Below are 14,336 nucleotides of genomic sequence, written 5' to 3'. Positions count from 1 at the left end.
AGCTGCAATGAGATATCACGTCACACCCGTTGGAATGGCTAAAATGAACAACACATGAAACAGCAGGTGTTGGCGAGGATGCAGAGAAAGGGGACCCTCTTACATTGTTGGTGGAAATGCAACCTGATGCCGCCATTCTGGAAAGCTGTATGGAGGTTCCTCAAAAAGTTAAATAGAACTGGCCTTTGATCCAGCAATTGCACTGCTAGGTATTTACTCAAAGAACAAAAAATACTAATTCAAAGGGACACATGCTCCCCAATGTTTATAGTGGCATTATCTACGGTAGCAAAACTATGGGAACAGCCCAAGTGTTCTTCCACTGAAATGGATAAGGAGTATGTGATATATTTTTTTATAATAATGGAATAAGAGTCAGCCATAAAGCACGATTCTTGCCATTTGCACGATACAGATGGAGGTAAAGAGTATTATGTTAAGTGAAATAAGTCACTCAGAGAAAGATTAATACCATATGATTTAACTCATATGAGGAATTTAAGAAACAAGAGAAGTAGCAAAGGGGAAAAAAGAGGGGGGTTAAACAAAGAAACAGAGTCTTAACTACAGGGAACACACTGCTGGTTACCAGAGGAGATGGTGGGGGATGGGGAAATGGTTGATGGGTATCGAGGAGAGCACCTGTGCTGAGCACCAGGTGTTGTATGGGTGTACTGAATCACTGTATATCGCACACTTGAAAAGGCTATTATACTTCATGTTAACTAACTGGAATTTAGGGTGCCTGGGTGGCTCAGATGGTTAAGCATCTGTCTTTGGCTAAGGTCATGATCCCAGAGTCCCAGGATCCAGTGGCATATCAGGTTCCCTGTTCAGTGGGGAGTCTGCTTCTCTCTCTGACTCTCCTCCATCTCATTCTCCCTTTCTTACCGTCTTTCTCAAAGACATAAATAAAATCTTTAAAAAAATTAACTGAAATTTAGATAGAAACCCAAATAATGAAAAAGAAGGTAAAAATAAATAAATGAAGTCCATTTGTTGAAAATTAGTATTTTATTTATTTATTTATTTTATCTTCCCTGGTAGTCATGTCGACAAGATGGAACCAGGTAATGATACACAAGTTTCAGAGTTTGTTCTTCTGGGATTATCAGAGGAAACAGAGGTGTACCCCCTCTTATTTGGGCTTTTCCTCTCCATGTACCTGATCACTGTGTTTGGAAACCTGCTCCTCATCCTGGCCGTCAGCTCTGACTCCCACCTCCACACCCCCATGTACTTCTTCCTGGCCAACCTGTCCTTTATAGACATCTGTTTCACCTCCACCACCGTCCCCAAGATGCTGTGGAACATCCAGGTTCAGGGCAAAACCATAACATACACAGGCTGTATCAGCCAGATTTTCTTTTTCAGTGTGTTTGGATTAGTGGAGAATTTACTCCTGACGGTGATGGCTTATGACCGCTTCGTGGCCATCTGTCACCCCCTGCACTACACAGTCATCATGAACTGCCAACTGTGTGGACTGCTGGTTCTGGTGTCCTGGGTCATCAGTGTTCTGAATTCCTTATTACAGAGCTTAATGCTGTTGCGGCTGTCCTTCTGCACAGGCATGGAAATCCCCCACTTTTTCTGTGAACTCAATCAGGTGGTTGGCCATGCCTGTTCTGACGCCTTTGTTAATGACATGGTGATGTATTTTGGAATTGTGGTGCTGGGTTGTCCTCCCATGGCTGGGGTCCTTTACTCTTACTCCAAGATTGTTTCCTCCATATGTGGAATATCGTCAGCTCAGGGCAAGTACAAATCATTTTCCACCTGTGCATCTCACCTCTCAGTTGTCTCCTTATTTTATTGTACAGTCCTAGGAGTGTACCTTAGCTCTGCTGATACCCAGAGCTCCCACGCAAGTGCAGTGGCCTCGGTGATGTACACGGTGGTCACGCCCATGCTGAACCCCTTCATCTACAGCCTGAGGAACAAAGACATAAAGAGGGCTCTGAAAAGAATCGTTGGTGTTCCAATGATGTATGTGCCAATGGTCCTGGGGCTAAAGAACTGCCCATGATTGTAGGGCTCACAGCCTCAGAGTGAGGAACTGCCATTCTCCCAACAGGCCGTGAAAGTGGAATCTGCTCCTTCTACTTATTTCCTGGAATTTCCATTTGTTTGAATTCAACTTCTCCATACATTTCAGTAACTCACTTTATTAAGCTTCTGCTCTGTCTGATATACACACAGTTTCCCATTTATATATTTTCTTATACTTCCAATATTTTCCCCAACCTTGGTCAAAAATGGCTAGAAACTCCTGTATCTTAATAGGCCAAGTGGATTTCTTAAAAATAATTTCATTTCAAGTGAATTATACCATGCCAAGTAAATTTCCCCCTGATTTCCCAAAAGTATAATCATGAGTTATATTTTTCATGTGGAAGAATCTACACTTGGCCACTGGCCTCCCGTAACATGTTTGTAGATGAAAATACAAAACAATAGTTTTACCTTGAGTCTGTCAGCCTTTTTCATATCTGTCCTCATTCCTCTTCCTGAGAATGTGGACTCTAACTCTGTTCTGGTTAAGTCTCATTCTCCTGACAGGGATCCTCAGGCTAGGAAAGCCCGGGCACCCCCTGTGCCCCTGTGCTTGTGGACATTCCCACAGATGCTTCCCTGACCAGAGTCTCTGCTGTGCCTGCACCAGCCCTTGGGTTCTCACTGTCACTGCAAGACAGGCCTCAGCAGCACCAATAAGAGAATTCTAACACAACCAGGTTTATTCTTCACAGGTCCTGGAGGGCAAAGGGGATCCCAAAGACCATTCAGGGAGGTCTCAGAAGGGTGAGAGAGATGTTGAGAGGGAGAAAGAGAGTGGTGCAGAGGGATCTGTCTTTACTGGGGAGCATGGCTGGAGTGGTTAAGGATTTGTGGGTTTCACATTTTGTAGGACAATTACATATGAGTAGAATTTGAGTGCTGAAGGGAAAAGCAGGGTCACTCATGTGTCCATAAGGAGGTGACCCAGGGCTTTCTGAAGAGGTACTTCATGGCTGGGGCAGTCTCAGGGCTTATCTGGTAATAGTGTCCCACACCTGACAATGTGTTTGTTCAACATGGCTGTCTATGAAATGGATGCCTCAGAAATTAAAAATTAAAGTCAGGCACTTACTCTATAAACATTCTCCTGTATTTCCTGACTGGTCCCATGGGTTTATTCTGTGATTCAGCTCAGTGTCCAGAAAGACTATGGTAGCCACCAACAAACACTGATGAGCAAACATTTCTCTCCCAGTGGAGTCTATGGAAAGGCAAATTTGAATAAACAGATGGACCTGATATGTTCTTAGTGTCAAGATGACCATAAATAAAATGAAGTAAAATTCCATTCATTTTGTTACTGAACAAAATATTCCTTTTTTCATTTTTTCTTCTTTCCCGTCAAAGTTCACACTTTCCTTCTGTTTATTGAAGCATGGAAGATTGGTGTCCACAACTGAGGTGGTTTATTTATTTATTGAGTTGAAGGGTCGGTTAGTGTCTTGTGTGTTTCATCACTGAATTATCTTCCTGTTTCTACTTGAAAACTGCCAATGTTACCTGCTATTATGACTCTATTGTTCCACAAAATATCTCCCTTTTCCTAATATTTGTCACAAATGCTAAAGGATGGTGAATGAACAGTATCAGTATCATCCATTCTGTGCCTCCTTCCTGCTCAGAAATCTCTTCTACCTGTGTGATCAGAGGACACTTCACAGGAGAGCTGATGTCCTGCTGGTCGTGTGGTTCAGAATCACCAGTTCTTCTGCACAAACATGCATGTCCTTCAAACTCTCCCAGTGACTCAGAAGGGAGCCCACATCCAGTCACTTGTTCATAAAGTCAGTGGAAAGAAACTTGAGTAACAGAACGATCATGACTGCTGTCCTCATTTGTCAGATCATGTGCCACAAATAAAATGTAGCCCTTGTTTCAACTGCCTCAGATCTGTTCACTTGGATTACTGTGTCAGTCACCTATGGTGTATAACAAGCTGTCCTTGTCAAATGGGACACCCCTATCATGTGCGTGGCCAAGTGCAAAGGTCAAGAAAGAATTCTTGAGACATTTTACGGTGCACAAAGGTGCTTTTACTTTAGCACAGGGACAGGACCTGTGGGCAGAGAGGTGCACCAGGATTGTGAGCCGTCTGATTCTGTACTTTGGATTTTGTGGCAGAAGGGGCTGGAGATAATGTANAGGGAGGGGCTGGAGATAATGTAAATCTCTAGGGAATTTCAGTACCTGACATTTACAGGACCTTGGAGGTTGGACTATTGTCAAGATAACATTGCTTTTGGTCTCTGATAAAACATCTACATTAAAGCAGCCATGAGTTCCTGGAGGAGTGTCACACTCTGCATGTCTCAGGGTTTTATCAGGGGCTGCAGGTTGTAAGGAGATTGACTTTTAGCTACAGTTTCTCTTGTCTTTGTTCTCCTTATGAATAATTCCTTTACAATGAAATGGCATTGTATTCTGGGAAGCATTTCTGATCTCTGCTGGGCTCCATGGGTCTGGAGTCAGGAGTGAATCTCTATGTTGTATTTCTAGGGCTCAGCAATGGTGTTGTATGGGGCAGTTGTGANATTATTTAAAGGAGCTACACAAAAGTGAAGAGCACATGGTGCAAGTTTCCATTTCTGTCTAATTAGAGGCTGTAACATAATCTTTATCTGCTTTGTTGGGTAATTGTTAAAAATGTCAGATCCCTGGGTTTCTTTCCTTATTTCAGAAAGCAGTGTGGAATACTAAAAATAACTTCATATGAATGTTGCAAGAAAATAATGAAATGCAAGGAAATTAATTTTACTCCAAAGAAAATATTCCAGTGTAGTGTTTGTGAAAAAAAAATGAATAGTTGAATCAACATGAAATAAAAAGATGCATAAATATACACACAAAATTGTAAATTAAAATGGGTAACCTTAATTTGTTCATAAGTTCCTTTCCCATGTCACTGCTTCAAAGGCCTCAGTGTCAGACCACACATGCCACGAGGAATTCACTATACCAGCTGATGAGGCAGAATATCTCCAAATTGACTCAATTCTCTTTTTCTATTTATTTGGGTTCCTTAAATGCAAAACTCCTTTTTCCAAGGGAAACTGATAAGTGAATTGAGAGGCTTAAGCTCTGTTGCTTCAAATAATTTTATTGACTATGTCCATACGGATTCCTCCTGCAGCGGTAAAATATCCCCACACTAGTTGCTTAAAACAAATACATATGTGCTCTTTCAGTTCTGGAGTCAGAAGCTTGGAAGGAGTCTCATCAGACTAATAGCAAGATGTCTGCAGGGTTGAGTTCCTTCTAGAGGCTCAAGGGAGAATCTGTTTTCTTTTCAATTCCAGTCTCTCTTGCTGGCCACCTGATTCCTAGGCTCCTGGCTCTTCCTCCACCGTCAGAGACAGCAGGGTAGCATTTTCAAAGTCTCTCTGACACCAACCCTTTTGTCTCCCTTGTCAACATTTGGAAGACTGTGTGATTACCTTTGTCCCACCCGGACAATGACAGCTAAGCTTTGTATGTTAACGCAGCTGATTAGCAACCCTGTACAACCTGCTACCTGAACCCTTCTTTGGTGTAACAAATAACACAGTAAAGGCCCTGGGGATTAGGATGTGGGCATATTTGGGAGGGCCTTCTTCTGCCTACTACAAAGTCTTTATCATAAGTGCATTATTCTGTTCAGTTATGAAAACAATAAACACGGAGTTTACACAGCTGGAAGAATGAGTGAATATACTATTTTTTCAAAATTCTGTGCAATGACAATACTTGGTGACAAATACCTAAAACTCCCTATACCTACCTCTAATGCAGGATCACAGCTTTGTTAATCAAAAGTGGTCCACACACCAGTGTTACAGGATCTCTATTCCCTTAGTTCCCTGCAGTTCTTGGTCACATCACTTTCAAGAATGAAAAGGTAGACTAGACGAGGAGTGGTAAGCAGCAAAGCAAAGTTTATTGAGCAACAGTATAAAGCTCCCAGAGAGAGGGGGAGCCCAAGAGGCTGGGCTGCAGAGTTTCTAAGTTTAGCGGTTTTTATGAGCTCTTCTGCAGAACTATCTTATGTAATCAGGGTGTGGTGAGTCATGCCAATCAGGCCTTGGTCATGTGTCTGTCTACCTATTAGGTTATTGTCTCTATGATAATGTTCTTTTTTAACATATTATTTATTTATTTATGTATTTATGTATGTATGTATTTATTTATTTATCTATCTATTTATGAGGTAGAGAGAGGGAGTGGGTCCATGTGAACAAGCACGGTGGGAAAGACAGAGGGAGAGGGAGAAACTTAAGAAGGTTCCACTCCCAACACAGAACTCATTCTCAGGACCCTGAGATTATAACTTGAGCCAAAATCAAGAGTCAGATGCTTAGATGACTGAGTCACCCAGGACCTCCAAAAGTCTGCATTTTAATTCATGGTCATTCCTTTCTTCTCACAGTGCCCACAATAAGCCTACATCATTAATGGAATGAGATAAAATGCAGGCAATATTTATCAAGAACTTACAATGTTCCAGGTCCTTGTATCTCCTCTCCCTCCCCCACCCCCGACAGAGGGAGACATTCTTTTCCTAATTTTGCAGTTATAGAAGTACATTCAGCAATTTTAACTAAGCTACCCAACACCACACAATTAATAAGTATCCAAAAAAGCATTTGAACCTAGGTCACTCTGAATCAAAAACCACATTTGTTGAAAATTACCCTTAGTTGGAAAGGAAAACATCAATTGCTCTCTCTCAATCTCTCTTTCTCTCTCCAACTCATTTCCTTTTCTGAAGTACTATCTTAGTATCACCAGAATGCATATAGCATATACTAGAATTTGGAGTTTTTATTCTTTAAATTTTATTTTCTTTAAATTCAATTAATTAACATAAAATGTATTATTAGTTTCAGAGGTAGAGTTCAGTCATTCATCAGTCTTCTAAAAAACCCCGTGCTCATTACATCACAAGCCCATCTTAATGTCCATCAACCAGTTACCCCAATACCCAACCACCTCCTCTCCAGCAGCCTTCAGTTTGTTTCTTATACTTAAGAGTCTCTCATGGTTTGTCTCCCTCTCTGATTTCATCTTGTTTTTCCTTCCTTTCCTCTACTCTTCCTGTTCTGAGCCNTTAGTCTCTCATGGTTTGTCTCTCTCTCTGATTTCATCTTGTTTTATTTTTCCTTCCTTTCCTCTACTCTTCCTGTTCTGAGTCTTAAGTTCCACGTATGAGTGAGATCATATGATAACTGTCATTCTCTGATTGAGATATTGGCTTAGAATAATACTCTCTATGGGGCGCCTGGGTGGCACAGCGGTTAAGCATCTGCCTTCGGCTCAGGGCGTGATCCCTGCATTGTGGGATCAAGCCCCACATCAGGCTCCTCCGCTATGAGCCTGCTTCTTCCTCTCCCACTCCCTCTGCTTGTGTTCCCTCTCTCTCTCTGGCTGTCTCTATCTCTGTCAAATAAATAAAATCTTTTAAAAAAAAAGAATAATACTCTCTAGTTCCATCCACGTCATTGTAAATGGCAAGAACTAATTTTTTTGATGGCTGAGCAGTATTCCATTGTATATATGTACCACATCTTCTTTATCCATGCATCTGTCAATGGACATCTGGGCTCTTTCCATAGTTTGGCTATTGTGGACATTGCTGCTATAGACACTGGGTACAGGTGCCCCTTCAGATCACTACATTTGTATCTTTGGGGTAAATCCCTAGTAGTACAATTGTCAGATCATAGGGTAGCTATATTTTCAAGTTTTTGAGGAACTTCAATACTGTCTTCCAGAGTGGCTGCACCACTTTGCATTCCCACCAACAGTGTAAGAGGGTTCCCCTTTCTCCACATCCTTGCCAACATCTGGTGTTTCATGATTTATTAATTTCAGCAATTCTGACCAGTGTGGGGAAATATCTCATTGTGGTTTTGATCTGTACTTCCCTAATGACAAGAGATGCGGAGCATTTTTTCATGTGCCTGTTAGCCATTTGCAGGTCTTCTTTTGAGAAGTGTGTGTTCATGTCTTTTGCCCATTTCTTGACAGGAGTATATGTTTTTTGGGTGTTGAGTATGATAAGTTCTTTATAGAACTTGGATACCAGCCCTTTCTATGTAGTGATTTGCAAGTATCTTCTCCCATTCTGTAGGTTGCCTTTTAATTTTGTTGAGTGTCTCCTTTTCTGTGCAGAAGCTTTTTATCTTGATGAAGTCCCAAAAGTTCATTTTTGCTTTTGTTTCCCTTGTCTTCAGGGATGTGTCTTGCAAGAAGTTGCTGTGGCTGAGGTCGAAGTGGTTACTGCCTGTGTTGTTCTCTGGAATTTGGATAGATTCCTGACTCACATTGAGGTCTTTCATCCATTTAGAATCTATTTTTGCATATGGTGTAAGAAAATGGTCCAATTTCACTCTTCTGCATGTGGCTGTCCAATTTTCCCAACACCGATATTGAAGAGACTGTCTTTTTTCCATAGGATATTCTTTCTTGTTTTGTTGAAGATTAGTTGACCATAGAGGTGAGCCCATTTCTGGGTTCTCTATTCTGTTCCATTGATCTTTGTGTGTTTTTGTTCCAGTACCATGCTGTCTTGATGATTGTAGTGTTGGAATACAGCTTGAAGCCAGGCATTGTGATGCCTCTGGCTTTGGTTTTCTTTTTCAACATTCCTCTGGCTGCTCAGGATCTTTTCTACTTCCATACAAATTTGAGGATTATTTGTTCCAGCTCTGTAAAAAAAAATTGGTTTTTTGATAGGGATTGCATTGAATGTACAAATTACTCAAGGTAGCATAGACATTGTAACAATATGTATTCTTCCAATCCATGAGCATGTAATGTTTAACCATTTGGTTGTGTCTTCCTCAATTTCTTTCATGAGTGTTCTACAGTTTTTTGAGTACAGATTCTTTACTTTGTAGGTTAGGTTTATTCCTAGGTATCTTATGGTTTTTGGTGCAACTGTAAATGGGATCGACTCCTTAATGCCTCTATCTTCTGTCTCATTGTTAGTGTATAGAAATGAAACTGATTTCTGTGCATTGATTTTGTATCCTGCCACTTTGCTGAATTCCTGTATGAGTTTTAGGAATTGGAGATGGATGCATCCTTAGACACATATAAACTACCAAAACTAAAACAGGAAGAAATAGAAAACCTGAAAATCCCATAAGCAGCAAGGAGATTGAAGCAATAATCAAAAATCTCCCAGCAAGTGGGAGTCCAGGGCTGGAAGGCTTCCCAGGGGAATTCTACCAAACATCTAAAGAACCATTACCTATTCTTCTGAAGCTGTTTCAAAAAATAGAAATGGAAGGAAAAATTCCAAACTCTTTCTTGAGTCCAACATTACCATGATCCCAAAACCTGAACAAAGAACCTACAAACTGGATTACAGACCAATATCCCTGATTATCCTGGATGCAAAAATTCTCACCAAGATACTAGCCCGTAGACTCCAACAGCACATTAAAAAGATTTTTCACCTCAAACAAGTGAGATTTATTCCTGGGTGGCAAGGGTGGTTGAACATCTGCAAATAAATGTGATCAGTGTACTAATAAACGATAGGAAAATAACCATATGATCCTCTCAATAGGTGCAGAAAATGCATTTGACAAAATATAGCATTCTTTTTTTTTCAGATGAAAATATTTTTTATTTCTTGAGAGGCATGAACCCTCCCAGGCTCTAATAATACTTTTTCACATTCTGAAACAATTCATTTGTATGTAGTTTGTAATTACAGGTATTTATTTTGTGTGTGTGGTCTACCATCTTTCTTTAATTTTTTGGTCTTTCTCTGCTTCACTTATTTCACTCAGCATAATCCCCTCCAGTTCCATCCATGCCGACACAAATGGGTGTTATACACAGCTAATGAATCATTGACCACTACACCTAAAACTAATGATGTACTATACAGTGGCTGACTGAACATAATAAAAAGTACAGCATTCTTTATTGATTAAAACTCTTCACAGTGTAAGGATAGAGGGAACATTCCTCAATATCATGAAAGCCATATACAAAAAGCCCACAGTTAATATCATGCTCAATTGGGAAAAACTGACACATTTTCCCCTAAGGTCAGGAACACGTTAGAGATGTGCACTGTCACTGCTGTTGTTCACACAGCACTAGAAGTACAAGCCTCAGGAATCAGACAACAAAAAGAAATGAAAGACATCCGAATCTGCAAAGAAGCAGTCAAATTCTCACTCTTTGAAGATGATATGATACTCTGTATTGAAAACCCAAAAGATGGGTCTTTTTTTTTTGCTATCATCTGGGGGCAAATGGCCTGAGTGGTCCTTACGCATGAAATTGACAAATGCTTTGTAGTTAATTGTCTTATTTAGGACTTTTTGAAGAAGTCATTTCTTCAAGGGCTGCAAAGCGGAATGTCAGTGAGGTCTTGTCTAAGCTGCAGAACCGGATCTCAGTGCTATTTTATTTTAGCTGTTCTTGACTCCATGTTTTATTTATTTTTTTGTTGGAGACCCTGGCCCAGACTACCTAACTGCCCAACTAACTCCTAACACGAAGACATTAACATCACCTGGAGCTTGTTAGAAATGCAGACTCTCTGGGGCACCCAGGGACCTGTGATCAGATTCTACATTTGTCCTGGGATCCGTGCACATTCACAGGCACACCGAAGTTGGAGAGATGCTGGTCTGGATGGATTTCTCAGTGTTTATGGTTTTCATTTGTGGCAGGATAACAAAATTGTGGATTTTAGGTGGATTATAGGTGCTTTGCATCACCCCTTCAGACATTGCCAGATGTCCCCAGTGGTGAGCTCATTTCTGGTTGAGAACCAATCCCCCAGAGCTTGAGGAGTAGAAGCATCCTGACAGAATGACACTCAAGGCCACCACATACTTGGACATTAAATGTGGACAGGTCACCAGACAGCACCAAGCGTGGAGTTCATAAATGTACTTTCTCGTGGATAAGATGTTTATAAAAATTAAAATAAACAATCCATATGAGATGTGAAGGTCATGGTATAATACATGAAAAGGTCTAAACACACTTGTTAAAAAGAACAATCATTTTATGACAAAGAGCTACATGGCAGCTCTTAACTTGTATAAGGTAAGAAATTCCTAATTGTAGCAACAAACATCTCCTGAAACCAAGTGTGTAGTGGCCAAGGTTTTTTATCAGAAGAACCCACTTCTCCGCCTTCTTGAGAAGAACAGACCTTGTGTGGAGGTAGCAGGGCTGGGTCCCCACCAGAAGTCAATGCTTTGAAGATAGAGACCTAATCCAGGCAGGTTACTGGGCTTTATTTATTTTATTTTTTTAAGATTTTTTAAATTATTTATTTATTTGACAGAGAGAGAGAGCACACAAGCAGGCAGAGTGGCAGGCAGAGGGAAAGGGAGAAGCAGTCTCCCCGCAGAGCAGGGGGAGCCAGATGTGGGACTCAATACCAGGATCCTGGGATCATGACCTGAGCTGTAGACAGTTGTTTAACCAACTGAGCCATCCAGGGGCCCCAGGCAGGTTACTGGGTTTTAGACTTAGAAAAAATTATAGCTTTGAGCTGAGGTTTATGTAAGATGCTAGGAAATTCACAGAACAAGAAGAGAACAAGGAAAAGGGGTCAAGGGAAAGAGGTAAAAAAAAAAATGCTGGATTCGCATGACCTCTAACCTAGTCTTTTTGGGAACCAAGATTCATTAAGAAAACATCCTTTCTGTCCAGAGAACTTTTCCACTTGGGAATCATGTGCATAGAAGCTGGAGTCACAAGAGGGAAATGCGCCTAATGAGCAGATACAGGGAGCTAAAAATACCTCTTCATCTCCAGTCGTCAGCCTGTGCAACCTTGGATGGGAAGGGCCATGCTTCTTGTCTGTTTGTTCCAAGACCTAATTCTGACTGGGGGCCTATGTTTCACTCCTTCTTGCTGTCTTGGCTGAGGACAGAGCTTTAGGCCATATCATCTGCTGTCCACGGAGGAATTCAGACTTCCACGGGACACCTTTCTGTCAGACACCCCAGCCAGGTGAGTCCAACACCCCAGTGGACCATGGATGACAGGGTCAGAGAGAATGGAAGCCAAGAACATTGACCTGTCATCACCTGAGAGCCAATTCAACTTAGCTCAGAGTGAGGGATCCCTATGTTTTTTGGTTTGCTTAATTAAGTTATTATCTTTATTTTTGTAAGTTCTGATGGACTTCATAATTCTTCCAGATAGATGTCCTTTATGCCATCATTTATTTAATAATTCAACCTTTTCTGATGAAATTGAAATACAATCTTGCCATGTTGTAAATGTCCTTATACATTGAGACCTAATTTCTAATTCATTTAACAAAAAAACTCTAGAGTTCTAGGAACATTATATGTTATATTCTTTTGTGTTTATGACTTTGGCAATTTAATTATTAATCCATGTTGATATCATTAATGATTGCAATTTTATATCCTATTACAGTTCATTTTGGTTTTTCATACAAATTCGCCTAGGACAGGTGTTTTGAAACTACTCATTTTACATTTTAACCTGGTTTTGTGATCCCTTCATACTTTTTATTCTGTAACTTCTCATATTGTAGGTCTTTTTATATGAAACACATAAATCCACATAACTTAGTGAAAAAAACAAGTGAACAAAGAAAACAAAGTCCCCGCAATTTTGAATCATGAACCCTATCAGTGAGGACAGAGCACAATGAAATAAATGTGTGTATGATATGATGTCCGCAGACAGAATGATATGAAGCAAATTACTGAGTACAAAAAGATAAAATTATCATGGTGTGGGCAGGATTTATAGACCAATGTCTGGGAATGCCTTTGCACATTGGATGAAATCCAGAATGAGGATTAGTGTGCCCAATGGGTTTGTCAAAGGAGAGATCAATACACAAAGCCCAAGAATGTCAGTAAGAGATGTCACATAAGAAAAGGGAGAAAGGGGCTAACCTCATCTCCTATCAGACACCACAGAAATGAATCAGCCAAATAATGATGAAGGAGATACAGGAAAAATAAGTCTTCTATTTTGGATATAAAAATGCCCAACTTTTGTTGTATTGTGTATATTTCCTTTTGTGAAGTGTTGGTTAGTCCGTTTTCTCATTTCAGGTGGTGTACACTATTAATATATATTACTTAATATATATATTAAGATAATATAATATATAATATAATATAATAAGATTACATAATATATAATATTAGATTATATACTATCTTAATATATTAAGAAATATATATATATTATTTATCCATGGGAGGCTTAAGAATTGGCATGTCTGCACTTCACAGGGGAAAGATCGGTGATCTGGTTACTTGGATTAGATCCGTTCCTGGTATAATCAAGATGGCAGGGGCTGAGAAAGACAAGGGAATAACACACACAGGGGGCCACGGTGTCCTGTGTGTGTGTGACTTTAGAGTGTGAGAAGTCCCCACAACAGGTGCCAGGACTCATAAATCCCAAGGTGACACAACACAGAGGCCAGAACACAATCAAGAGAGGCCACTAAGAAGGGGATTTTCTTCAATTCATGGGATGCCTTTGCAATATGATGAATGCAGTGGGAGAGGCAGTGTGGACAGGAAAGTCCTTGTGCCTTGAGGGTTCACAGGGAGCCTCTGCTCCCATTTCCCTCCTCAGCATGCCTGAGAGTGTCTCTCCTCAGTCTCCCTCCTGCTCATTCCCCTGAAGCACTGGCTTTGCTTCTTTGACTTGAACCTTGGAAACAAGTGCCTTCCTTGGGGCCTTTGCACTGGCCATTCCCTCTGCTGGGAAACACGTCCCATAATCCTTGATCTGCCGCCATCTCCTACTTGAGGTCTGTGTTCCAATGTCACCTTGTCTGCAGAATTGGCCTCCATACTCATGAAAATAACATGCCCCATTCACTCTCTGCTTTATCCCTGTTTGCCTTTTCTTCATATTACCACCTTCCACCATGAGAAATGTAATTAATTTTCTTATTTGTTAATTATTCTTTCTCCGTCATTGAGTGATAGGGATTTTTTTTTTCTCTAGCACCTTATAGTCCTTGCCTATAGAATTCCTAAAACATTGCCAATACTCAATTTATATGTCTGAAATTGGGAATAATGTTTTTATTAAAACTGAATAATACATGGCCTTTTGGGGAAAAAAGGGATTGGAAGAAAAATCCATTACTCTCCTGATATATGGGATTCATTGAAGGGGAACAGATGCATGCACAACATATTAAAATGAACTTCTAGACTACAAAATTTAAAAATGAGCATTAAAATCTGTGACTAATACAAGTTTGTGTTAGAATTAGTCATGCATTTTGCTTCTTTCCTTGAAGT

At 40.4% G+C, this 14,336-nt stretch overlaps 1 protein-coding gene across 1 annotated transcript; it reads left to right on the top strand.

Moving 5' to 3' along the window:
* Nucleotides 1-1,060: 1,060 nt before the first annotated feature.
* On the top strand, nucleotides 1,061-3,841 carry LOC117801739 (olfactory receptor 7A17-like). Its single transcript, XM_034657173.1, has 2 exons — nucleotides 1,061-1,976; nucleotides 3,681-3,841. The coding sequence occupies exons 1-2, from the start codon at nucleotides 1,061-1,063 to the stop codon at nucleotides 3,839-3,841; spliced, it is 1,077 nt and encodes a 358-aa protein (XP_034513064.1).
* Nucleotides 3,842-14,336: the final 10,495 nt, after the last annotated feature.

Source organism: Ailuropoda melanoleuca, chromosome 4, assembly GCF_002007445.2.
Source record: "Ailuropoda melanoleuca isolate Jingjing chromosome 4, ASM200744v2, whole genome shotgun sequence".
Taxonomy (NCBI): domain Eukaryota; kingdom Metazoa; phylum Chordata; class Mammalia; order Carnivora; family Ursidae; genus Ailuropoda; species Ailuropoda melanoleuca.
The sequence above is the reverse complement of the archived record's forward strand: the minus strand, read 5'-3'. Positions and strand labels throughout refer to the sequence as shown.

Excerpts from the sequence above, each read along its gene's own strand:
- LOC117801739 (XM_034657173.1), top strand. The coding sequence starts at position 1,061 with ATGGAACCAGGTAATGATACACAAGTTTCAGAGTTTGTTCTTCTGGGA. Across the intron at positions 1,977-3,680 it reads GGCTCTGAAAAGAATCGTTG|AAATCTCTTCTACCTGTGTG; the intron begins GTGTTCCAATGA and ends CTTCCTGCTCAG.